At 43.8% G+C, this 24,958-nt stretch overlaps 2 protein-coding genes and 1 non-coding gene across 5 annotated transcripts; 2 read left to right on the top strand and 1 right to left on the bottom strand.

The window, feature by feature from the left end:
- Window positions 1-700: 700 nt before the first annotated feature.
- On the bottom strand, window positions 701-8,372 carry LOC130384680 (STAM-binding protein-like A). Of its 2 annotated transcripts, none has more exons than XM_056592991.1 (10): window positions 8,221-8,365; window positions 7,059-7,300; window positions 5,256-5,331; window positions 5,060-5,155; window positions 4,235-4,658; window positions 3,887-4,011; window positions 3,235-3,372; window positions 2,629-2,741; window positions 2,356-2,455; window positions 701-1,947 (listed from the first exon to the last, which is right to left on the bottom strand). In XM_056592991.1, exons 2-10 carry the CDS (start codon window positions 7,259-7,261, stop codon window positions 1,891-1,893), a joined length of 1,332 nt encoding a protein of 443 aa, XP_056448966.1. In that variant the 5' UTR covers window positions 7,262-7,300; window positions 8,221-8,365; the 3' UTR covers window positions 701-1,890. The 2 variants fall into 2 exon arrangements, with proteins under 2 accessions (XP_056448966.1, XP_056448967.1); XM_056592992.1 differs by having other exon boundaries at window positions 702-1,947; window positions 8,228-8,372.
- Window positions 8,373-8,608: 236 nt separating this feature from the next.
- Window positions 8,609-8,680, top strand: trnap-ugg (transfer RNA proline (anticodon UGG)). The gene has a single exon. It is a non-coding gene; the product is annotated as a tRNA-Pro (tRNA).
- Window positions 8,681-9,927: 1,247 nt separating this feature from the next.
- LOC130383926 (metal cation symporter ZIP14-like) lies at window positions 9,928-24,249 on the top strand. 2 transcript variants are annotated; one of them, XM_056591850.1, is made up of 10 exons: window positions 9,928-10,121; window positions 13,717-13,817; window positions 14,316-14,698; window positions 15,795-15,972; window positions 17,585-17,754; window positions 20,198-20,320; window positions 21,064-21,237; window positions 22,103-22,343; window positions 22,680-22,864; window positions 23,124-24,249. In XM_056591850.1, the coding sequence occupies exons 3-10, from the start codon at window positions 14,348-14,350 to the stop codon at window positions 23,274-23,276; spliced, it is 1,575 nt and encodes a 524-aa protein (XP_056447825.1). In that variant the 5' UTR covers window positions 9,928-10,121; window positions 13,717-13,817; window positions 14,316-14,347; the 3' UTR covers window positions 23,277-24,249. The 2 variants fall into 2 exon arrangements, with proteins under 2 accessions (XP_056447825.1, XP_056447824.1); XM_056591849.1 differs by lacking the exon at window positions 17,585-17,754 and adding an exon at window positions 19,019-19,188.
- Window positions 24,250-24,958: the final 709 nt, after the last annotated feature.

The raw sequence follows: 24,958 nt of genomic DNA on the forward strand, positions 1-24,958 counted from the left end.
TTTCCGGCAATCTGTATGCCTTTGCGGCACATTGCTGCCACCCACAGGACAAAAATAATAATAAAATAAATAAATAATACATTTAAAAAAAGAAATATTCCAAACCGCAGTCAGTCCATAGTCAAGTGGCCGCCATAAATTCCAGAACAGCTTTTACAGTCCCAGGCTGGTTCTTGATGGGACCCAGAAGGCTCCTCAGTGTAACAGGTGTTGTGCCCACCGCTGCATACAGCCGTTCCCTCTCTAGAGCGAGTCCTAAACACTCGCACACTCCCCGCACAGTCCATCCTCATGTTTCCCAATTTTGTGTAAGTCCCATGCAAGTCCACAATGCCCCAACCTCAGTCTGGTTATCATCATGACTATATGCCTCCTTTCCTTTCCCAAAAAACACTGGTACTAGGACTGCTGCCACCTATAGGGTTAAATAGTCACACTCCAAATGTATTGATATCTTAACAATGAACAGTGGAAAGGCCATTACACAAGGGTGAGAAGTAAGTCTTAACTCAGAGTGTACTGGGAAGTGCAGTGCCTGCCAAGTTAGATTAGACAGCAGTACAGCTTTACCTAAAATAATACTAGGTTTTAAGAATGGTTACAGGAAGAAAGGTCTCTGGAACTACTATATGCTAGCAACTACATGCAATACAATAAATAATGCATGTTGTTATCACTGCCAAACAAATAAACTATCTGGCTCATCTTTCCATGATTCATCTTACATCTTTAGCGGCAAATCATCAGAATACAACAATTGACTCTTCATCATTATTGCAATAAACACATTTTGGAATGTCACACTCATTTGCATCTATTGTACTAATAACTTTATTATTATATTGAAATGCATCAAACCACAGACCCAAAATTATGAATGTCAACCCACACATGAGTGAAAAGCAAGTACAATGTAAATATTGTCATATTAAGTCCGATTATTAACATTGATGAAGTTATTGAATCAGAGTAAAATATTTTTATGGACTTTACTAAACAGAAAAACAAAATTTCTTGGGCATCAGGAAGGCATTGTGGCCATGGTGATTAGCAATGTACAATAGCTGGTACATTCAAGCATTGAGCCAGAGAGAAGAGAAATGGACCTGTAACACAGATGCTTTGCATAGCCCCGTTTTACTTTGATAAATATATTTTCATAAGGAAAATTAAAAAAAAAATGGATTATGACAATTTGAAACAAGACCCTTTTTAGTTAAACAATTCCACAGAGTCAGTCTTTTTGTATTTATCGGACACAACACAAGGCAGGGACACTGCCCACAGTACCTGAGTTACTATTGGCTTCCACATCTGTTAGTACGTATTCTCAACAGTATAGATAATGGAAGTATGATATAATATACAAATTAAAAATAATGAAAATAATTCTATAACGGTCTGAGTCAGGATCGTAATGAAAAACATCATTGGACGACGAGAATCCTCTTTTTTCTTGGCACTTAACTGTTGGACATTCCCAACCCTTATTACAATTAAATTAAGAACAGACAAATGTTAGAGTTTAAGACAACTGATACATAACCCGTACTTGCAGTTACATTTCACCAACAAACATTAATGCTATAAAGTTATACTATTTCCTCAAAGTTATAACTAAGGGAGCAAAATAGAACAGACAGACATGGCAAAGAGGTGTCTGTCTGAAACCACCGCTTCGCCTGGAAAGTGCAACATAAGGAAAATGGAAAGAGCAAAGAATGGTCACAATATTGTTCCAGTGGAGAGCGGGAACAAATCGAGGTTGAGGTTCATCAAGGATTCCAGAGCCGGTAGATGGCGCTGTGCTGTCTCGTACGATGAACTGTTCTCTAATGAGATTAATGTGTTTCATAATGGAGTCTTTGTCCGGTTGCGAACCCTACAACTTTACCGCAGGTCCAACATGGAAACTGTGGCATCTGTGATGTTGATATGGCCCGCATGCTGTGGGAAAATGGAGACATCAGGATCAGAAAGAGCTTTATGGTCAGGGACGACTGCACTTACGAGACAGTTTGGTTGTGTTTTGTATGTTGGTGCAGTGAAAGAATTGTATAATACGAAAATAACCCTTGAACATGTATATGTGAAGTTGTGTGTGAGCGCACATTTTTGGGTGCATTTGGGGGTATGTATGTGTTACTGTCTCGAACAAGAACAAGTATTATTGAACATAAATATAAAATAAAGAAAGTAAAAAATCTAAGATATACAATGTACATTTAAACTGGAAAGTTTGCAGTGTGCAATGTTATGTACAATTTTCTTAATTATTTTGTCCTTAAGGTTACTTATGTCTTTATACTTGGAATGCACAGGTGGTTGGTTTGATTATGTAAGAAGAGCCCTTACTGTGAAAAGAGGAGGGTCTTTGCTGTGCGGGTGAAAGCTCTTCTGTTTACATGTGGAGATCTCCTCTGTTCCACGGTCTGTTAGGCGGTAGTAGCCAATTCTGCGATGTCATTGAACACAAAAACAGCCAATTGCACACGTTGCATAAAAAGACACGACAATAAAAATATACTATCCGTCCCACTGTCCTAAGTGTCTATATACCAAACCAGATCTGAACACGAGATCGGAGTTACAACGCAAGTGCATTTGAAGCAACCAAACTGAACCCACTCGTTGAACTTTGGTGAGCAGACGATAGCGATGGCCTCCGGCAGCATCATCTGGTAGGAGCAGTGTGTGTGGAGGTCCACGCTGGACAGGAAGGCTGTCTGTGTGGGGTGGGTCTGGAGGGTGACAAACCGCAGTTAGACTTTGGGTGCGTTTGTCCGAAATGCTCGTTGATTTACGCTTGTTTATCATCGCTTCGAGGAGACAAGCATTAGCAGTATGTGCTGGAGCGGGAGGGAGGAAGAGGTTGAAAATTGGAACCAGAGTAGCAATTAGTTGGAATTAATATAAAACCAACTTTAGGATTAGACTCCACACAATACACAACACGCCACACTATGTATTGGAACGCTGGGCAAAATGGAAGTACGACACGCTAAGCCAGGCCCGCCGTTCCCTATACGCAGAGTCCACAGGGCACCAAGTACCTGGGGGGGGCACCAAAAATCAAGGTTTGTAAAAAAAATAAAAATAGAAAAATCACTCAATTTCGGCAAATTAGATGTTTTTACCTAATATATAAAAAGAGGCTCCCCCCCCCCCCGAAACGTCCTGCAGCGGCCCTGCGCTAAGTCTAGTGTCTATTGTGTCAACCCCGTCTCGACTCACGTGAATCCAGCCCAGAGTGATGAGGTCATACTGGTCCTGGATCAGGAAGAGCTCCTCCTCGTTTTCAGTGTCACAGTAGTCAGGCCCCCCGGACTGCTTGGGGACGATGACGTGGGTCACAGTGAAGGCATTCCGGTTCTGGAGAAGAAAGAAAAAAAAAGAAAAAAAAAGAAACACATTCACCCTCATCCCAAGATTGAAATGGCCCCCGGCGGTTGATGAGTGATGAGTTGAAAGACTGCAGCACACCACGCCATGATGCCTCATTCATAGAGAAAGAAGCGTGTGCTTTTTAGAGTGAAGTCACATAGAAAAGACGCCCGGAGGACATTTTAGATATGTTCTGTTCAATGGGATTTGGTTTGCTGACCCCAGGCTTAACATTCATAATCTGGTTAATGCAGGAATAAAGGAGTATTTTGAAAAACAACTGCTGTAAGAGAAGCATGCTTGTTCCAAGATAAGTACAAGAGTCCACATATTTTTTATACAATTTCATAACTAAATATAACAGAAGTTTTTTACTTTTTTTCGTCTCTTAAGATTGCTATGGAGACCTCTCTCTGTATTCGGTTCTGCGGCGCAGCCCACCGTTGGTACAACACAGCAGTCTCCGGTTGGAGCAATGGCTGACTGTAAACAAAACCCTCACCAGTTTGCCACACAGGATGCCACAGGTCTCCACCGCTCTGGTCGTGTTCGCCTCGGCCAGCCTCAGGAAGCTCCGGCACAGCTCGCCCGGCACGACCAGCTGCCGCAAGGCATCCACCATGTTACCTGTGGCAGACGAAGCACCATGAGAAGCAACGGGACGTGAGGAGAGGTCTGCAACCTGGCCTGCTGCAAGCGGAGGCATGTTGTGGACAGGAAATAAAGTAGGTCATAAAAACGGTGCGAGCTAAGCCCAGAAGAACAAATACTTTTAAAGCAGGCGGGGAGTGGTATATAACTCCTCAGAGGCCCCTCCCTCCCCCGGGGACTCAGAAGAAGATTAACTCACAGTTGTTGTCCGGACTGGCCAGCGAGCCAGGCTTGAGCGACCGGTCAAAGGTGGGGGGTGCAGAAGGGGCGGTTGTGCCAGGGGTGTACGCGGGGGGGTCGATGTAAAGGTTGCTGGCGCCCCCCGGCAGGTCGCCGTGGCTCTCCGGGGGGGGCGTGGCGGGGGAGACCGTCGAGTAGGCCGGCGGGGGCCCCTGGAGGCCGGCGAGGATGGGGGCTTCGGGGGGAGGGGTGCCTGGGGCGGCGAACTCCTGCACCACCCGCTGGCGCTCCTTCTCCAGCTCCTGCCGGCGGATGAGGTCCTCGAAGGCGCTGAACTGCTCCTGCTCCCGCTGCCGCCGCTGGAGCTCCACCACGCGCTCCCGCTCCGCCTCCAGGGCCCGCCGCTTGGACTGCTCCCTCGCCAGGGACAGGTCCTCGGCCTTCTGCTCACGGACGACAGCACCCCGTTCACCGTTTGTCCAGCTGAACCACCAACCCCCCACCCCCCCAACCTTATTGTCCCAGCATGCAGCATCCCATACATGGTCTGATTCCAATTCAATTCAATTATCGTTTAATTCAAGAGCTGAATGACCCCAGAGGGGAATTATTTTGTTTCCGTTAAAAGTTTTAAAGTCTGCGTTTCTTATAACACTGATGCGTTTTAAGCGTGTCTTTAACAAAAGTATTTACTGGGTTGTAGTTTATATAATTTTGATGGTCAACTGCTGCACCTTCAAAAAATTTTTTTTTAATTATTTTAAATTCTAATTATTGTTTTGTATATTCTGTGATTATCGTTCAAGTGAAAGTTAAGTTCTTGTTCTTGGAATGGGGTCGTTACCTTTTTCACAAGGAACTCTGCGTACTCCTGTTCAAATCTCTTCAGCAGAGCTTTCTTCAGCACTTCCGCTTGAGGGAACGCAATGTCCTTAAGTTTCTGCCGGAGGACGACATTAGAAACAAAGCCGTGTTGGTATTTTTGCAACAGTAAAAGCCCAAAGACGGGAACATTTCGTGAACAAGTTATGTTTCCGCACCTTTAGTGTGTCCTTCTTCTCCGGAATATTAGCAGTTTTGTACTCCCTGTGTTTGGGAAGCTTCTCGATAAACAGCCTGGGGAAAAAAACACACCCACAAAACAAAATGTAATGAACAATCAACAACGTGAAAAATTTGGTTTCAGTAAAAAAAGATAGGAGGCAGAGGACTTAATAGTTACGAATAATTGAATGTTAGTTTGACCTTTTAAAACCTGATAAAATCCCAATGAGCAGTCATTTGAATCAAGTCATATATGTGTGTTGTGGTACGAAAGTACTCTAAGCAAATAGAAACAACACAGAGTGACAGTATATCAATAAAGCCCATGATGGATGTAGTAGGGCAGGGCACTTTTTATTTGAATAGTTAATAGTGAATAGTTTGAATAATGCTTTGGTTGTTTTATCATTTCTGACCTTTGAAATTTACACACCCGTGTTTTTCCTCATGTTTTTTTTCTTTACCTAGAATGATAAAACTGTCACTCAGTTCGCTTCAAAGCACATGCACTAATTAAGAAGAATGTACAGTATGTACTACAAAACACACCAGTCAAAGGAGCTGTTATTTAAAAGAAGGCTTAAATATGTATATGTATATGAGCTTTAACTGAAACTGAAAGCATTTCTTCTTTCTAAAATCAACACTTTAGATAATAAATATATTTAATACATAAAAGTAAAAACCTTCTGCTTAGCAGTTTTTCGTCTATGACAAACTTAAAGTCGCAATGTGTAACATTTCAACTGGCTTGTAGCTCATAATAACCTGGACATGTCTGTAGTCATTGCAGATAAATAGTGATTTCAATATTGTTATCAATCAAATCATATCCTATTACTGACATTTTCTACAAAAAGAGAATGAAGGCCAGCCCGTATAGAGTGGCGAAGTCACACCCCTTCCGGTACAGCCCATGGGAGATCGAAAAATATGAATGGGTTTCAATGGAGAGAAAGTAATTATTTTCTGGTCCCAGTCTTTATGTGCCCTGGACAAATATGTTGTTTTTGGATTTGAATGATAATTTTTCAAGCAAAGAAAACAAAAAAAAATTGCGAAGAAGATGATAATGTTAGCTTTTGTGTGAGGCTACTTTGTGAACTACAGCTCTTCGCTGTACTCGACGCGAATGATATACGTCACCACCCGCACTTGGAACTTTGGTACAGACATGGCAATCTCTCTGCTGAACTTCACCGCTTTTTTCAAAAGGGAGGATAAAAGCATCGAAAGAGGTGAAAACCATTATAAGTCGGGGCATGTGGACGGTTTAAGTTATGCCGATGGGGAGATTGTCGGTCTTGTCTACGCCAGTCGCAGGGAGCGTGACGTCACATGAGCCGTGTAGTCTTTCTCATTCTGTTTTCTCTACAGCCTTTAACTGAACAATTGCCCAATAAACGGTCAAACTCTTGACATGAAAAATTATAATTTAAATCAACAAACAACATATGTGTAATCCGGGGCACATAAAGACTGGGACAAGAAGTGAAATTACTTTGTCTCCATTGAAACCCATTCATATTTTTCGATCTCATCGGTCCCATGGGCTCTACCGGAAGGGGCGTGACTTCGCCCCTCTGTTTACAAGGATCACTCACGCCATCAAGCCAGCAAAGCCACATGCTTTGAAGCCACAGACCAATGTTAATGAGTATTTTGACTTCTAAAAGCCTCCCGCCTACCAACTGGGAAGGGCCTAATCTTACACATTGTGACTTTAAATCCAATCCACTCCCCTGAGAGACTACAAACACATAGTTTGAAAAAAATAAAACTGCCAGTTCCATACTTACGTGATGTACTTATTATACAGGACAAAGGCACGCTCGATGTTGCCCTCCTCCGTGTAGATAAGCGCCATGCGGATCATCTCCATGCCGGAGCGGAAATATCGACGGGGGGGCATGTCATCGCTCACCTCCACCGAGCTCCCCTTTTTTGTGAGGGCCCGGACCCGCTCCTCCGGAGGCAGGCTTATGTCATTGTGGTCCGCCATAATAACTTCGGTTATGTCCTCGCAAACACAACCGGTGCTCTACAAAGACCAAAACAATTGGTTTAGTCACCAGGGATAGAACACAACCCAAATACTATAATAATAATAATGATAGGAGTTGAGCGGCCTGACAACAGATCCAGAACACTAGCAACAACTCAACAAAACAATCACTAAGATACCTTAATCAGGAGGATTCGTATGCAATGTTTACTTTAAAGTAGATGACTTGATTGATAATTTGTCATTTTAAACAATGTCGTCATTGACTTAATTTAAATGTGAATACACTGAGGTTTTCAATGCGGGAAAAGGAACTGCTATTTATATATAGTAAACTCATCAGTGGAAAGCAGTGACCAGCCCCAGACACGCTTCGTCATCATTGTCTAGGGTTCACAACTCAGAATCCCCGCGCTAAATGTACGTACAATATATTATATGTTCGTGTTATGGTGTGATCAATATAGGGATATTACAGCTGCCATTAATTAACATCAAATAATTGGCCTTTGACCATTTCTGACATTTACTTGACACTTAAAATCCCTGCAGTTGTCAGTGCATACGACAGCAAAATAAGAAAACATCTGCTAGTATATAGCCTAATTAAACTGGAATAGAAATGAAGCACGTCAAGGAATGCTTAACAGCAAAAAACAAACATATATTTTATGGGTATATGGAAACATGCAGAAACAACAATGGCAAACATGATGGGAAATTCACGTTTTAAATTGAACAGATCTCTGATTGCTTATCGATCTTCTAAGCAGGGGATCAGGTATGTTCTCCACTACTAGTTTACGCGACGTCCCCACATCACCATGTTTATGACATACACCTATATGGGCTAAGTAGTTGACTGTTAGCTCACTAGCTTGCATAGCCAGGACCTCTGATCTTCACAGACTCACACAAAACATAAGAGATTATTGTTGCTAAGACAAGCCTTTTACCTCTCACCTAAGGAATCCGTGAAACGAAATTTCCAATGACCAGCATATGGCCTAGCTATATAACATTTAAATCACGCAGAGTTGAAATGAGCTAGGTCGCTATGTGCGCTGCTGTAGCTCCATCGGTTTGCTTCCGCAATAACAACAACTTCCGCCTGACGAATACTCACGTGTATAGACCATGGACGCATAGTCGACTTGTTATTTTATTATTTATTTATTTATATTTCACTAGTCACCCCAATGTTAGGTATACGTTGGATAAAATGAGAGTTGGGAAATGGGATTCACTGTTTGGCGCACGTATGTCATAATTCAAACATGTTTTATTATACATTTATTTCAATTTCAATCTATTCTATATATCTATATGTATGATTTTTCAGGTGGCTCGTTGGTCTAGGGGTATGATTCTCGCTTTGGGTGCGAGAGGTCCCGGGTTCAAATCCCGGACGAGCCCGTTCTTTGGTACTTTCGTAACTGAAGTTACCTTTGTCTTAGCAGTTAACCTCCTTGCAATTTTCAATGCTACCCAAATTGTGATAAACTAACTAAAATGCCTGCTTAGGATAATGGCACCCTAATAAAAAGGCTTGGAAACTCAAAAATATGACAATACTGGGACTGTTGCAGTGGTAGGTAATGGTGCAACCTGTCATCACACAGGACATCGAGGCTATTTTAGAGAGTTAGGAGTCAGATATAAAAAGGTTCTGGTACATTGTCTGCTTTATTACCAAGTGATTCTTCAAATTGTGCTCGTACAAGCCAGTTGTGTGTGCAAACCCTCATTCCTTCCATTTGTACCCAGAGTCTTGCCCACAGCAGGCCACGTCTGCATCCAGAGGGTTCAGTCAGAGGAGACAGCTGGTGGTCCAAATACAAATTGGAAGCCAAGTCTTTGTGTGGATTGTGAAGAACTAGCAAGGTTCAACCAGAATCAAGGTGAAGCTCAGGAGAAGGGACAACATGGTATTGATAGGACTCTGATGGGCGGTGAATCGTAGGAGTGGTAAGTTTCCACTGGTGGGGGCCGGGTTCATGTTGTCCCGGGAGAACTCGTCTAGACTAAGCAGTTGGCGTGTATCTGCCACTGATGGGTCCATTATGACTGAGTCTTCATCTGAAAATGTACTATTTATCTCAGAATTAAGGCACAGGCAGAAAGACAATAACATAAAATGAGATAAGATGTACCTACCAAACCACTGATAAGGAGACACTCACACGGTAACAGTGAGGATTCAAGTTGTTAACTAATGGAACTGAAAAGGTAAATACAAAATACATAGTTAGGTGAAATTGTCTAATATATACAGGTTGCTGAGGGACAGCAAAATGAGTATAGAAATGAAATGCAAGCATGCATTTTTGCCAGTTTTGTTTGGCAAGCTAAAAGCAGACAACTAGTCTATAAGCATTATGTGAGATGACTGTGGAGAAAGTTTTAAGCTGAACTGTACAAATGACCTGCGTCTAAAAACGTATTATATCATATTATGATATATCAAAATCGTATCAGGGTTATTGTTATGATTTTTTCATGTTTTGAATAAAATATTTTGATCAGCATTTGCATTTCCTGGTGTTATTTAGTTTTTTTGATATTTGACACTAGAGGGACGCATATCCATTGAGAAATGCATAATTCACAAAGGGGGCGGAAACGCTCTACGTCACCAAAAATTGCCCTACATCTAACACACGTTGCTGTGTAGTTTCATTGAATGGGTATAGAGATTTGGACTCTGAGGAGACATGAAGCTCTCGCTGGCGTTCGCTTTAGTTATTACCAACCCATTACATGTTGCTCCTAAATTCATAACGAACATATTAACATATTGAGAGGAATTGACGTCAACCTTTTTTCCCCAACGTGCAGCATTGGCCAGCATCACCCGGTAAGCTAACGACAAGGGATTAGCTAATGCTAACATATATATGACTACAGCAATGATGAATTTTAGCCATTAGATCGTGGCTGATCACTCAGTCTTTTTTAACGACATCCAAAAATTCAAGTTTACAAATACCGCACCTTGTTACTACCAATAGTTGTGGTAGGGTACTTGATTTCTGATCCATCACTTGGGTTATTATCACCGGCAAAGCCTTTGGCATTCAAACTTGTCGTGTATGTTTCCACCTTCATTTCACTTGCCAAACTGATCCCTGTTACAAATTAATGCATAATGAAACGTGTAACTCAAGACCATTACAATGGGAATTGATTGTGTTGTTGTGGGGCATTAACAGTACACATTGGAATGAATGACTATTGACTCGAAACGTGTACGTAGGTGGTGGTTGTACACTGGAAAGCAAGTTATTAGGGGAGGGTATAAACAAAGCGCTGTGTCAGATAACACCTTTGTTGAATCAAGATGCAATTGATAGCGTTTGTGTGTACTAGAGGTAGGGTTAGGCTATCTGTAGTCTTTCGGACAGGAGTTCCAACTCTCCCTTTGGAAAGTTATCATTTTGCCTGGGACTGAAGGTGACAAATGTGCAGTAGTCTACTCTTTGTAATTTACTAATGGGGTCCCGTATGCTTAATTTATAACTAGATAACACACGACACCTCGCTTTGACTATTACATGCTAATTGCTTTCCCCTTGTCTTGAACCATATCCTAAAAGGTAATAGTCTTCATTATGAGCCCATACTATAATCAGTCAGCAAGTTACTGGCCAGGTGAACAATTAACAGGTTTAAGACTGCCATCACATAATCTTTTTGAGTAGGCAAGCAGTTTGGTTAAGGGTCAGTTAACCGCCCTAATATTTGAGCCATTACCTTCGCGGCTAATTGCAGTGGTGGGTTGATGCAATCATCCCAGTACCAGGTGATGCTATAATTATATAGTCAGTAATTACGGTCAGTAAAGAATAGCAGGTCTGTTGGACTGTGGTGGTTTGGCCTCCCCCTACACACCCTCATGCTATAAAGTAGGCAATCTACTCATTGTGCAGATAGAAGAGCACACCCACAGGCAACACATATTTGCTGGAAGAGGAGAAAACGTTAAAGAAAAGATCAGAAGGGCAAGTACTCTCTCTCCGTCACAATAATTGTTAATTTCAGGCTATGATTGTATCTGCTTTAGACCGTTTGTATTCTATACTACAGTCTACTTCGATATTTGTCAGCGTTTAGGCTTTTGTTACTGGTTTAAGTTCGAACCTGTTCATTATGTTAATATATTTGTTAATTTTAATATATCTTTCTAGTTAACATGTTTTTTTGAGGTGTGTGAATTATATTAACAGAGGGGTCAGGAAAAGCACATCACTATTTCTGAACTAAAGTGCCATAAAAGAGGACTATGCCTAATGAAAATACATCGAGGGCTACTCTTACAAAGAGGCCAGATGTTTATCACATAGACTTGTTTTTGCAACCCTCAGGAATAAAACTCAAACTGTTCTTCACTGTACCCCCCACTTTCATAAAGACAATCTCGATTCCAATCTCATGAAACAGAAATACACGTCAGGGTCAATGTTGGATTTTGCATGTGACGTGTCCCAAAGTCTTTTTCTGCCCAAAGGCAGCGTATGAAGGTGATGACGAGAGAAGGTTGCCTCAGCAGGATGTTTTTGTGTAACCAAGGCCCCTCTATTTGGAATGTGTTTGTGTCTGTCTGTGTATTGGTGTGCATGCGTAGAGCAGGTGAAATCTCACGTTTTCATGCACGTGGATGAAGAACAAGTAGTACAGAGTTAGTTTGGGTGTTTTTTCCTCCAAATGTTTCCCCCTAAATGTACTATATACTGCAGTAACTTTGGAGCGATTTAAACAGAACAAATTTACACAAAGAGAACGGCCAGCTGGGAGCAGTCTGTCTGTCTCGTTCAATATATGTCAACAACCTCTCCCATACTTTCTTCTAATATGTAAAGATTAAATATGACCTCTCACTCGGACCATGTTGGTTACACACACACGCTCATGTACCTGCTGCATATTAGATACAGCTGGAGGCTTTACTAGTTATTATCTTGTAGATACATACACATGCACAAAGTTTGGCACGGTGGGCCAAGGGGAAGTGAATGTGGTTACATAGTGTTCTATTATGCTTATAGTGTGGACTGATTGAGACCAGTGTGCCCTGACACTTTGGTGTCTCTCAAGGCTTTTGACCCAGTTCAAATGTTTGCAGGGAACTGATTTCACAATTCTGTCGTAAGGGGTTAACTGGATGAAGGATTTGGTTTGACCACATTAACCTCCTCCCTATCCTGCTCCCAGCCGTTTCCAAGGCGGTGGCCTTTTGGAGACCAGTTGGAGTTTTTGTCTGTCTGCAAATTCGAGTTGTTAGATATATTTAACAACTCCACAACATATTTTTTTATTTAGCTGTTTTAGGACATAGTTATTGCCAAGTTGGCCTGGTTTGATGATACAAGGCAGGACAAACCTCTGCTACAAATTGTAGCTTGTAAAGGCTAAGCTGTCTTTGTTTTTCACATGTTTTTGTCTCTCTCCTCTCCACTTGTATAGCCTTCTAGTGTACTTCCACTGTGCTGATCTATGTCATGCTTCATGAATTCTGATTTCAAAGCAAGGGGTAGGTTGTAAAAATTGATAATGCGCTGTACCGGTCTGGTTTGATGCAGACAAATATGTTCCTCTTCAGGAAAAGGTTCTCCACCGTCTACTTTCATCAGAGCAAGGCACAAACTGACCAAACTCCCAATGCCTCTCTTGACTTCAGGGCATTCCAGAAGCCGGCACAGTCCTCACACATCTCGATTATATAGTGCATGTTTGGGGCGAGGTATTTAATCTTTACAATCTGCGGAAACTTGTGATGCTGTAACTTCATCAAGGAATCCAAAATACAAGAGATTTTTTTTCTCGTGTATTTTTTACACTACTAGATGAGATTGAAATTTTAAATTGGCTTTCATCTTTTGTTGTTGCATAAAAACAGAATTGAAGTTATTCTAGAAAGATGCTTGATTATTCTAATAGTAGCCGATAACCCAATAACGGGTGAAATGTTGGAGAAGAGAGGTGTTAAAGTAATGTTCTTCTTTGCCCCTCACCTCAGGCACTTATACGTTTGACAGTAGCTGGTAAGAGTGCAAGAAATGCAAATAAGCCAAGAATGAGCACAAACCTCTCTCCTTCAAAAGCCTTTGCCGGGAACCCTTCCTTCACTATCGAAGTCTTTCAGTGCCTGTATGCCGCAGTACAGCCACAACCTAATTCCAACCCTGGATAGTTCAAAGGCCTTTACTGTACGCAGCAGCAACGCAAGTAACAAGGAATGCTCCCACTGCTAAGCCATGTGTGGTTTGGTAAACTGAGCGGCGACGCAGGTTGGAAGGTTTATCCTGGAATCAACTATTTATGTTGCATTTGTGTTTTGTATACTCAGGGCTGCAGCATTGGGTTAAAGACAGGCTATTTCTTGAGCCAGTTTTCTCTTTCTTCTTCACTGGGCTGAAGCCTAATTTGCTTATTGGTCCTCTCTTCTTCCACAGCCTCACTGCGTCCGTGCTATCGCAGCGACCCGTGGCATATCCGGGGGGAAGACTAGCCTACCACCTAACAAGCACTAACTCAACGGCTTTAACAGGGACAGGTGAGTGGTCTTCAGTGAAACGAATGAACGAATGACTCACGCAAGTCCCTGTGTAGCCTAGGTAATTAACTCGGAGGTGTGTGTTTCAGGGCAGCTATTACATTCTTGTGTGTCATATCTAATTGTATGTATGCGTGTGTGTGTTTGGGGGTGGTTGCAGCAGGGCGTAAACAGTATCCTCTGGCCTTCTCTGTACATTAGTTGACAGTTTGCCCTTTGTATTCCTCCAATTCTCCCTGTTAATGTTTTTGTTCTGTGTCTTGTGCTGTGGCAGCATAATACATGCATTATGTGTACTGCCAGGAATATTGTTTGCATGGAATTTGGGTAGATAAGATAACAATTTAAATGGCAGCTATTTTGTAGGTCAATTATTATCCACCACGCATGTTGTGTACATCTGAGTGTAAAATGGGTCACCAGGGCTGTAAGCCGCAGGAGTTTCATGGGATTGTACTGCGACGGCGTCTTTTCATCCATCCGCCTTCTCCTTTATAGAGCTCAGATTCCAGGCCAGTCTAGACGAAGCCATGCCCCGTCAAACTCATCATGGCTGTCCAACCACCACCGCCGCCGCCAACGCCACCTCCTCCTTCAGGCTCCATCGGCCGTGGCTGATGTTGGTCCTCCTCATGCTCCTGTGTCCCCTGGACAATGTGCTGGCCCAAGGGGAAGGCAGCGCCCAGGCTCAGGCCCAGTCTCCCACCGAAGTCCTCCAGGACCTCCTGACCCGCTATGGGGACAACTTCACCATCACAGTGCCCCAGCTTCGGGCCCTCCTGTCCCACCTGAGTCGGGACCAGGGGGACGAGGCCAACAGCACCTCCGTCGCCGCGACCGAGAGACCACCGGTGTCCACGCCCAAAGCCATCAGCTCCAAGGTGAGGCTATTGCTTATGGGATTTCCCATAAGCAGCAGAGCTGAAGTCAATGCGTCCTCATTTTGCTGGTGCACATTGCCTATTAAGTAGCAGTAATACGCCTGGCAATGTCTATCTGTTGCGGTCATTGTAAGTAAGTCGAAGTGTAATGGCAAATGTGCCCCATTTAGTACATTTACGGCTATCAAATTTCCCGTTCCACTGCAGCAGAATAATGGACGAGGACGTACTGTCAATGAGACACTTGGTGATCCCCAAATCAATAACATTCGGGGAAACAGAACTGGGGAGCTGTGTGATATGAACGCGTTAATTCAATGCTTTTTTCAGCAACAATATTAACCACGTTAAAAGGTAATAATTTTTTGAGGAACAGAGGGTCAAATCGTTTGGTTCTATGGGGCCAGTACCCAGGCTGCTGGGAGTTTCCTTGTAAGTTGTGCATAGTTTTATGCCCCGAGGAAGGAACCATAAGCTGTGGAATTAGCATCCCTGTGTGTATATTTGTGATCTCTTTGTGATCTCTTTGACGCATTGTTCATTCGAAGATCATCTGATAACAAAACAATAAGACAGTTCGTACCTGAGGAATGCTATTAGACCAGTGCCTCTCACCCCGACCTGAGATATTTAATGGCAATCTGTATGTGTTATCTGTTAGTGAAGCGGAGCCGGGAATCCCACAATGCATGCTCTGGCCTAAAAAAACATTTTGTTTGGTTCCGGTTTCCGACCGACCCTGTCAATTTATGTGCGACCCAAATTATTTTATGAGCTTTATTAAAAAAATAAATAAATAAAATAAAATAATGTTTTTGATGCAAACTATAATTACGTTTTGGTACAGCACCTCTTCATTCTGTACAAGGATGAGCGAATTTTCTCGTTTTTAAATGAAAACAACCTACCTATCATTCGCTGCCGCTGGAAAAAAAATAAATAAAATAAATTCCCTACCTACCCATGACCTCAACTGACAACCAACAGGAACCAAACTTTTTTTTTTTTTAGGCCCCTGCTGGAATCTGAATTAAGTGATGTGATATGAAGAACCATGTACCGGAACTCTGATGGTTTGCTGGCTCTCCCCCTCCAGTGCCTGGCGTCAGATACCTTGGCCGTGTATAACTTCAGCGAGCAATCACGGCTGGATGGACAGGGCTTGCAGATGTTCTGCCCCACCATGCTACAGCAATTGGATGCCGGTGCTTGTGGCATGGAAAAGGAGGAGGGGCTTAGCAGTGAGCCCGCCCCCAGACCGACTGGCTTAGAAGGTGAGCCATGGAATGCCCTTTTTGTCACCTGTTCTTTTTTTTTTAAATAATCTGTCAACGGTCCACAATTACTAAAGGGATTGTATTTTTTTTCTGGCCTGTGAAAGAACACGTATATGAAATAACTTAGATTTAATTTTTTAATTTAAGTTTTGCTATATCTATCCCATAATCGAGTCAATTTCATGCATATTGTTTGTACTAATCAATATAAATTGAGAACACGTATTCTTTGCCTGGAATCGAACCCTGCTTTCGTTCACAACTTCCTGACGCAACCAAATAGTTCACTGAACAAAGCTCCTGCATGGCAGTAACTGTGCAGATAAGATTACATCTGCATCGGTATCCGCCCCGCGCCCCATGAATATGACATTGCATCATCATTACCATGGTGACGACATCCGGGCCATCGAAGCCCCTGTCTGCCACAGCGTGAGCTTGCATTACTGCCTGCGACCTCTAAAACCGCCTGAGCGCCCAACAGACCTCGCTGTTTCTCCCCAGTCAGCAGATACTTCCCCAGGGGGAGCGAGCGCTCCCAGGTAAAGATGATCAGTGGAAGGGAAGCGAAGACGCTGTCTCGGTGAGACTGCGACGGTGCTCTCCAAATGTCATCCCGGCTCTTCCCTCGCTGCAACTCCATGAAGCCGCGCCCTCCCTCCACCCACCACTCCTCATATCGTCTTTGGCAACCCTGGCCTAGATCCCCCCGCCCCCCCTTGGGTATTTGTTTTCCTTTCAGATAGCGATTGAGAGCGCCGACGCGCAGCGTAGCCTACGTCCTTGCTTGCTTGTCTGTTTGTTTAGCATTGTTTGACTTGCTGAGTTGGAAGCGTAACTGCCGGGGGAATGTTGCCAATTTTTAGAAGGCTAGCAAATAATACGTTCCAACGTTCAAGGAGACGTTTGCAAATCTTATACCGGATCCGGGCCATGGGGGATTTTTTACTAAATTGAACAACCCCCTTACCGTGTGAGCACATGAACCCGACCGTTCTGGTGATGGAGCAGCATAAGAGATTAAAGAGCCCAGCCTTTGCTTGACTTGGCAAGACAACAACTGACCCTCAAAGCGAGGAGCACTCTCGCAGCTTCTGCCCCCCCGTAGAGCAAAAACAGACAACCCCACTCTGGTTTCATCCTCAGTTTAACAAGAAAACTGAACTGAAACCCAAAAGGAGTCCGGAATGTTTTTTTAGAAGTTGTGGTAGATTCAGATGTTCTCTGTGCAGACTGTGGATTTAAAATGAATTTCTGCTTGCAATTGTTTTATCTTTTCTCCCAACAGGTCTTCTTTTACCCTAACGATACATTCTTCTTCTTATTCCCTCTGTATTCCCCACGGACCAGCACTCCATGAAGCCCATTTGACCCCAATCTCTCCTCTAATGCTTCACCTTTCTCCTATAAGGTTCAGAGGATGTCGTCTCGGTTGCTCAGTTTAACGGTTGTCGTTGCAATAATTAGTTTTAAGTTTGAACAGGAAGACCTTCAAGGCCCGTGTGTCTGTGTCCGTCTATGTTTCTTTGTGTGTCTTGTGTCCGTGTGTCCGTCCATCCTAACGTGTGTGCATCCCCCCCCCCCTGTTCCCGTGGCGGTGGGAGCCCAGTGTGGGGCTTCTCCTTCCTCAGTGTGACGCTGGTCAGTGTCTTCTCTCTCACCGGGGCCGTGCTGGTGCCGCTCATGACCTCGCGCTACATGCGCCGCGCCCTGGCCTATTTCATCGCTCTGTCCATCGGCACGCTCTTCTCCACCGCCGTGTTCCAGCTCCTGCCCGAGGTTTGCCACCCGTCTGTCCGTCCGTCCGTCCGTCCGTCCGTCCGCCCCGCCAATGCCGACAATCAGTCCCTTAATCCGGCGGGAAGGTTTGAACGCGGCTGCGTATCTCTCCATCTTTTTCTCCGGGACTCAGTATCACATGACGGGGGATAATGGTGTACCCATGGGCAAGCGCACAAATGGCCCGAGGGCCTCATTCTCCGCCCCCCCCCCCCCCCCTCCGCCCCCAACCCCCCAAGACACCCCCCTCCTTTTTCTTCTTGTCTTTTGTTTCCTGTAATTTTTCTCTCTTCCTTTCACAGGCTTAAATGAGCACCTTGGAAGAATGGGTTTTCAGTTCATTGGTTCTTCCGCCTGAGGTGCCTTTGCTAATCAAGTGAACTCGGGGAAATAACTGTGTGTGTGTGTGTGTGTGTGTGTGTGTGTGTGTGTGTGTGTGTGTGTGTGTGTGTGTGTGTGTGTGTGTGTGTGTGTGTGTGTGTGTGTGTGTGTGTGTGTGTGTGTGTGTGTGTGTGTGTGTGGCCACCAGCTTCTTTTTGGGTTTTAATTTCCTTTTTTTGCAGCTCTTTTACAACAGTATGAAATGCAACAGACTCCTCGGTATGAAACACACTATTGGACTATTATAGCTCTCCTGCTTACATTCCTGCGGTACACTGGTATGGTGGCTGTGTTTACCAAACGATGAGCCCTTTCATCGATAAGAAGCTGCTTAGTCTGCGGTTTTTGTAATGCTGCAGTGTCATCAAGGTTACCACCTGGGTACAATACTACCACTTAAAATCTGGTTTACCTATGTTTGACTCATTACTCATGACCATGTTTGTTCAAATACTTTGTTTAAGTGTTGTTGAGGTGTGTGTGTGTGCGTGTGTGTGCGCGCGCAAGTTCTTTAAAGGGAATGTTTGCTTACAGCAAATTCATCTCGATTGTTCACAAAGGGTGGTATTCTAATCAACCTCAATCACTCTTTTGCTCCTGGGGGCGTTTTGGAAAGGTTGACCATTAATTGCACCTTTACTCTTTCAGGACATGCATGTCGCCCTGACATGCACGTGATCTCTCATGGTGGTTTATTTCAAATTTGGGGCTATTTTAATATTGTCCTGGTTTCTCCTTTTGTGGTGGCCCGATGGAATACCCTCATTCTAGACATTTTGACTAATCAACCTCTTTCTCTCATTTCCCTTTTGTTTCGTTCATCTCTTGTATGTGGTATGTCGTCTCCCCCCCCCCCTCTTTCTATGGTTCGCCGGCGGGTCAGTCTGGGGTTATGGATTCCTGTGCGTCACTCTGATCTCGCTGTGTTCGCTGGTGGGCGCCAGCGTGGTTCCCTTCATGAGGAAAACCTTTTACAAGCGCCTGCTGCTCTACTTCATAGCCCTGGCCATTGGCACGCTCTACTCCAACGCCCTCTTCCAGCTCATCCCGGAGGTAGAGTGGTCTAGTGGACTAGACTGTAGTGCAAACAGTGTTCCTGCAAAAGGAATAGAATTGATAAAAATCAATTGCTTAACATTATCCAAAGCTATTTGATACCACTTTACATTTGGCTTGGGATATCCCATCCCAACATCTTCCATTTTCTTTTAAGTAGGCAAATTAATACGGGTTTTATATAAAGCTGAGGCCACACATTTTCAGTTTAAAATGTATAATTATGGAGACTTTTTGTGTTTGTTGTCCACAAACATTAACAGATCCATCTTACAATGTTTGGTCTCATTTCTAATCGTCTATATTTTCCAATGATCATACCTGCTGCCTGTTTTTTGATAAAAACCAAACTTCGGGACGTTTTAGGTGCCCAATTCACCAGCACATGCTAATAGTCACGCTAATATATTGGTTGTATCTAATCTTTGACGAAAATGTTTAAACCTCAGTCAAGCCAAGTCACATGTTACGTTCACCATGTATCTAATAGTTTTACCATGGATCTTAAAATGGAGATCGAGAGGTTAATGGTCCATGATAGGAGCCTCCATGCTTGGCCTTGGCATAACCACAAAGGGTTTTCCCCTTGCCAATGCGTCCACACATATAAGCCAGTTTGTCGTTCAAACCAGGAACTTTTTTCCCTGCAAGAAGCCAACTGTGCTGGGATAAGAAGGGATTAGAAAGTTCAAAAGGACTGGATTGTCTGGCAGCGTTCCTTCTTTGTTAACCAGCAGGCAAACATCAGTGAATGGGAAAAAAAAATCGGTGGGACAACAGGTTCACTCTTGATTTAAGTAACCAGTAAGAGGTGTGTTAGTCAGTGGAACCAACAAGTGGTGTCTTCCAAAGAATGCCTAACTTCCCAACCGGCTTCATTGAAGTTAAAACTGTCCAATGCTGTGCCAGTGTCCCTTGGGTGCAGCCTATCAGGTGGGATTGTGTGGTTTTAAACGCCCCTTCAACGTGGTTGCCAGGCCCAACACTGCTTCTTTTTGTGTGCTAGGCGTTTGGCTTCGACCCCACTGTCAACAACTATGTGTCCAAGTCCACGGTCGTTTTCGGGGGCTTCTACCTGTTCTTCTTTACGGAGAAAGTCCTCAAGGCCCTGCTGAAACGGAAAGATGGGGTGAGTGGATGGCGTCGCCTCATTTTCATTGTTCCGATCAATTTATCTTTGCGTAACTATGTGTTTGCTTACGTCCTAAATTGGCGTCTTTGATGTTTTTACATTTTGACGGCATTGTTATTGTCAATCCCTGAGTAATATATTACTCTGATGTTGTGTCCCTAGACAAACTTTTTTTAAGTCCATTGAAAGTGGTTAGTCTGGTTGTGCAGGATGCTTTTAGCAGGAGCAGTCATACACGTTTGGGTTATCCTGACTGTACGTCGTATCCTCATCAATTAATAAATAGATTCAGATCAAGGCATTTTTTAGTTCAATTTTTAGTTCAATTTACATTTATTTAAGTGCAACCCTTGGCCTTGTTTGGTTAATAATTACATCATATAATGATCATAATGGGATAATTACATTAAATCAGACTAAGAAGCCTTATATCATCTTGTGTCAACGTTTTAAAATCATGCAATGAAATGATGAACTAAACGGCTAATTTGTTGTTAACGAAGTTGAACAGGGAACTCGAACACATTATGCAAATGCACTGCAGAATGTAGGACAACCGCTCCCCATCAACTGTGAGGCCTCCACAGGGCTCTGACAGTGATTAACTGGCCCTGTTGTGTCTCATAATTCAGCTTTGAATGGCTCAAATTATGAATATAGTTTTTTTTATTTCTTTAAAAAAACAAAAAGTCTGCTTATTTCTTCATTGCCAACCCTTCTTTTATTCTATCTCCCCCCAGGAAGACGGCCATGGCCACAGCCACAGCCACTTCCACGGCTCGGAGTGTTACTTGTCGGCCAACGGCGATGCCGAGGGCGTGCGGGAGAAGCTCCAGGCCAACGGGGAAGCCCTGGGCGACAAGGCGGACGCCGGGGAGGGGGAGCTCATGCTTAGCCCCGCACAGACACCACAGGTGGGGGGAACCGAGGGCTTGGGGGGGGGGGCACACACCTCGGGGACGATTTATATCGGGGGGGCATTTGAAGTGCCAGTGAACCGAGAGCCGTCCGGGCTCTGGTTAATGTAGAACGCTGCGTCCAAGAGAGGGTTTCAGACACCTGCAGCAGCTTCTCAGACACTTAAACTATAATACAGCGACGGTGTGACTCGCTCATTGCAGAGCTCGTAAATAAAACGGCCACATGTTGGGAAACGTCATAGTGTTTGATTCAAGCTGAAACAGGAGTTTCAAGCTGAAAACTATGATTCAAGCTGAAACCAAGGAACAATGACCGTATTATTTTTTTTTATTATTGTCCGAACAGCAACTTGCATTTCTTACATGAATACATCTTTCCAACTTCACTCAAATGTTGTACTCTGTCTTTCTGTCTGTCTGTCCATCTGTCTACCTCTATCTCTACATGTCTCCGTCTCTATGGTCCACCAAGTATTAACATTGCCAAAGCAGTTGAGCGAAACGCAACAAAGGGACCAATAATACCACAGCTAACACCTGTGGTCATGCCATCGTTCAAAACGTCTCCTCTCTCCCCTGATAATAATAATAATACATTTAATTTAGAGGCGCCTTTCAAGACACCCAAGGTCACCTTACAGAGCATATAGTCATCATACATTTTTTAAAAAACAAGACATTGTGGAAAAAATAAATAAATAAATAAATAAACATAAGCAATAAGAAATAAATAAAACAAAAACAAAAAAACAATCAAAACAGTGATCAGTTAGACGTTGTGGGCGAGTTTGAACAGGTGAGTTTTGAGTTGTGACTTGAAGGTTGTAATGGTGTCTGACTGTTTTATGTGATGGGGCAGGCTGCCTCGGGCCCCGAGGCGGGGGCGGTCGCGGGCCCCAGCAGCAAACGGGGGGGATGCTACTGGCTGAAGGGGACGGCCTACTCCGACATCGGCACGCTGGCCTGGATGATCACGCTGAGCGACGGCCTGCACAACTTCATCGACGGGCTGGCCATCGGCGCCTCCTTCACGTCCTCCGTGTTCCAGGGAATCAGCACCTCCGTGGCCATCTTGTGTGAGGAGTTCCCCCACGAGCTCGGTGAGTCAGGGCGCCACCCGTCAGGGTCGGAGATGTGTTGGTAATATTGGTGAACTTGGGGTGGCCGGTTGGTACTGCTTAAAAAATACAAAACAATATGAAAATAGTGAAATAGGTAAATGGTTCTGTATGTTTGTTTATTCACATCTACATGCATACGCATGCATTACATTGTTCAACTTGAATCAATCCAACTCTATTTGTGTTTTTTTTCTGTTTTTGTTTTTCTTCCAAAACATTATCAGATGTTCTATTTCTAACTCGACTCGTGCCCCTCCAATGACTATTTCTCTTTGTTCTCTTTGTCTCTCTTTCCTACTCCCTGTCTGCCTCCAGGGGACTTTGTTATCCTGCTGAACGCTGGCATGAGCATCCAGCAGGCGCTGTTCTTCAACTTCCTGTCTGCCTGCTGCTGCTACCTGGGTATGGGCTTTGGTATCCTGGCAGGAAACAGCTTTTCGCCTAATTGGATTTTTGCCCTGGCTGGCGGAATGTTCCTCTACATCGCTTTGGCGGACATGGTAAGTGTGTGTGTGTGTGTGTGTGTGTGTGTGTGTGTGTGTGTGTGTGTGTGTGTGTGTGTGTGTGTGTGTGTGTGTGTGTGTGTGTGTGTGTGTGTGTGTGTGTGTGTGTGTGTGTGTGTGTGTGTGCGCTCTCAAGAATACTCATAGACACGTCCTATCAGGAATGGGGAAGTGTGTGTTTGTCTGTTTTATCTGAGTAATAATTGTGTTGTGTGCTCGCTCTCTCCCTCTCTCCGTTTCCTCGTCTCCCTCCCAGTTCCCAGAGATGAACGCGGTGAGTCGGGAGGAGGAGGAGGCCGGAGGCAGCAGCTTCATCGTCATCTTCGCCATCCAGAACGCAGGGCTGCTCACCGGCTTCGCCATCATGCTTCTCCTCACCACCTACTCGGGCCAGATGAGAATGGACTAGCACTGGGAGCGCACCGGTGTGCAAAGACAGCTGGAACCTGTCTTAAAGAGCTGTATGTGGGTGTGAACTGTACCAAACTAGACTGGATAGCATAACGGGCCTCACGTCTTTTCCTCTTGTTCCTCTTTCAATCTAGTTTCAACTCATCCCTCATCAGTGAGGCTTTGGTGCGGCAGGAACGCAACCCAAGCCGGCCGTCGCAGTACTCGTTCATATGCAGTCTGATAGCTGTAGAGTTGTGAAGGCCCCCGTGACCCTTTCTTTTGTTCCTTTAGTTTACTTCTGTCAGTTTTACCCCTACTGTATGTGCACTATTCCTGTGTGCCAGGCTGGAGATATCCAGGTAACTCCATTCCTAGGGCTCCAAAGTACTTTTAGAAGCTTATCATGTGCGTGAGCACTGTAAGGCCCCTGTATGCTGAACATGAACTGATGTGCAATACTTAACCACCTGCTGAAACTGTCCTTCGTTCATCATGCTATTGATCAGCCGCTTTGGAGCTCTGCTCTTCTTCAACTCCTCGTTCTCTACTTGGGCTAACTTTGCCTGGAAGGATACGCATTTATATCTGTAATCGTTTGTACTCGTAAACCTTCCCAAGCAGGGATAACCGTTACTTGATAGACAAAGAGTTTTTTTAATTTTCTTTCTTTGTTTGCTTCTATCCAGAACCAAAATAGTACAAAGGTACTGGAGTGTCGACCTTGAAGTTGCTATGGCTAGACCGTGTGTGTGTGTGTGTGTGTGTGTGTGTGTGTGTGTGTGTGTGTGTGTGTGTGTGTGTGTGTGTGTGTGTGTGTGTGTGTGTGTGTGTGTGTGTGTGTGTGTGTGTGTGTGTGTGTGTGTCTTTTGGTTTTGTGAAAATAAATATGTATACGGAATCTGTCGAGAGACCAAATATGGGCAGGCCATGAAGAATGGCGAAGGGCTGCATTGGAATATGTAACCCTCTTTGGAAAGACAGACTTCCAATCTCTTTTGTGAGATCCCTGTTTTGTGCAATGGTGTACTTAAATCCAGTGAGGATGACTTAAGACCATACTTTAACCTTTTTGAAGTACCGTAGATCCGAGGTTGTTTTAGCGCACGAAGCACATTTCAAACACCTGGTCCTTCATCAAACTTCCAAGGTCAATTTGGATTGTTTCTCTACCCTGCCATTCGTGTCCTTCATTACCAAAGCATTTAGTCCACCATCCGCATTTATCTTACCGTCATATTCCAGGGGACGGATGCAGAATACTTGCCCGCACATCTTGTATACTATTTTCCTATAGTAAGATATGAATTTCAGAATATTTGAATATTTTACGATCTATTTAAATGTTTTGTTTAAATACTGTAAACTGAGTAACCTAGGTGCATATGTTGACAATGTGATCATATAAGAATACGTGTCCGTCTAATTCTTATTGAACAACATATTCTGTAGCTGGATAAAACGCTTGTTCATTAGGTCAAACTATTTAAAAGTTGAGGGAAGGGAGAGACTTTTGATTTGGGACAGTTTGGCGTGGCTAAGTTAAATTAGGCATGGCAACATTTAGCAGTTTGCTCATACAACCAGCATAAATGACATTAGGTAGTCGCTATGGCTACTCTTGTCAGTCAACTGGGATATTGAAACCTTATGTTGTGATTTTAAAAGGCAGCGTTTAAGAATAGGTTGGGATTAGTAAAG

This window comes from Gadus chalcogrammus, chromosome 6, assembly GCF_026213295.1.
Source record: "Gadus chalcogrammus isolate NIFS_2021 chromosome 6, NIFS_Gcha_1.0, whole genome shotgun sequence".
Classification (NCBI taxonomy): Eukaryota; Metazoa; Chordata; class Actinopteri; order Gadiformes; family Gadidae; genus Gadus; species Gadus chalcogrammus.

Excerpts from the sequence above, each read along its gene's own strand:
- LOC130384680 (XM_056592991.1), bottom strand. The coding sequence starts at position 7,261 with ATGGCGGACCACAATGACATAAGCCTGCCTCCGGAGGAGCGGGTCCGG. Across the intron at positions 2,456-2,628 it reads TGCTCACCAAAGTTCAACGA|AATTGGCTACTACCGCCTAA; the intron begins GTGGGTTCAGTT and ends ATGACATCGCAG. Across the intron at positions 1,948-2,355 it reads AAGACCCTCCTCTTTTCACA|CATGCGGGCCATATCAACAT; the intron begins GTAAGGGCTCTT and ends ATTTTCCCACAG.
- LOC130383926 (XM_056591850.1), top strand. The coding sequence starts at position 14,348 with ATGCCCCGTCAAACTCATCATGGCTGTCCAACCACCACCGCCGCCGCC. Across the intron at positions 14,699-15,794 it reads CCAAAGCCATCAGCTCCAAG|TGCCTGGCGTCAGATACCTT; the intron begins GTGAGGCTATTG and ends CTCCCCCTCCAG. Across the intron at positions 15,973-17,584 it reads CAGACCGACTGGCTTAGAAG|TGTGGGGCTTCTCCTTCCTC; the intron begins GTGAGCCATGGA and ends GTGGGAGCCCAG.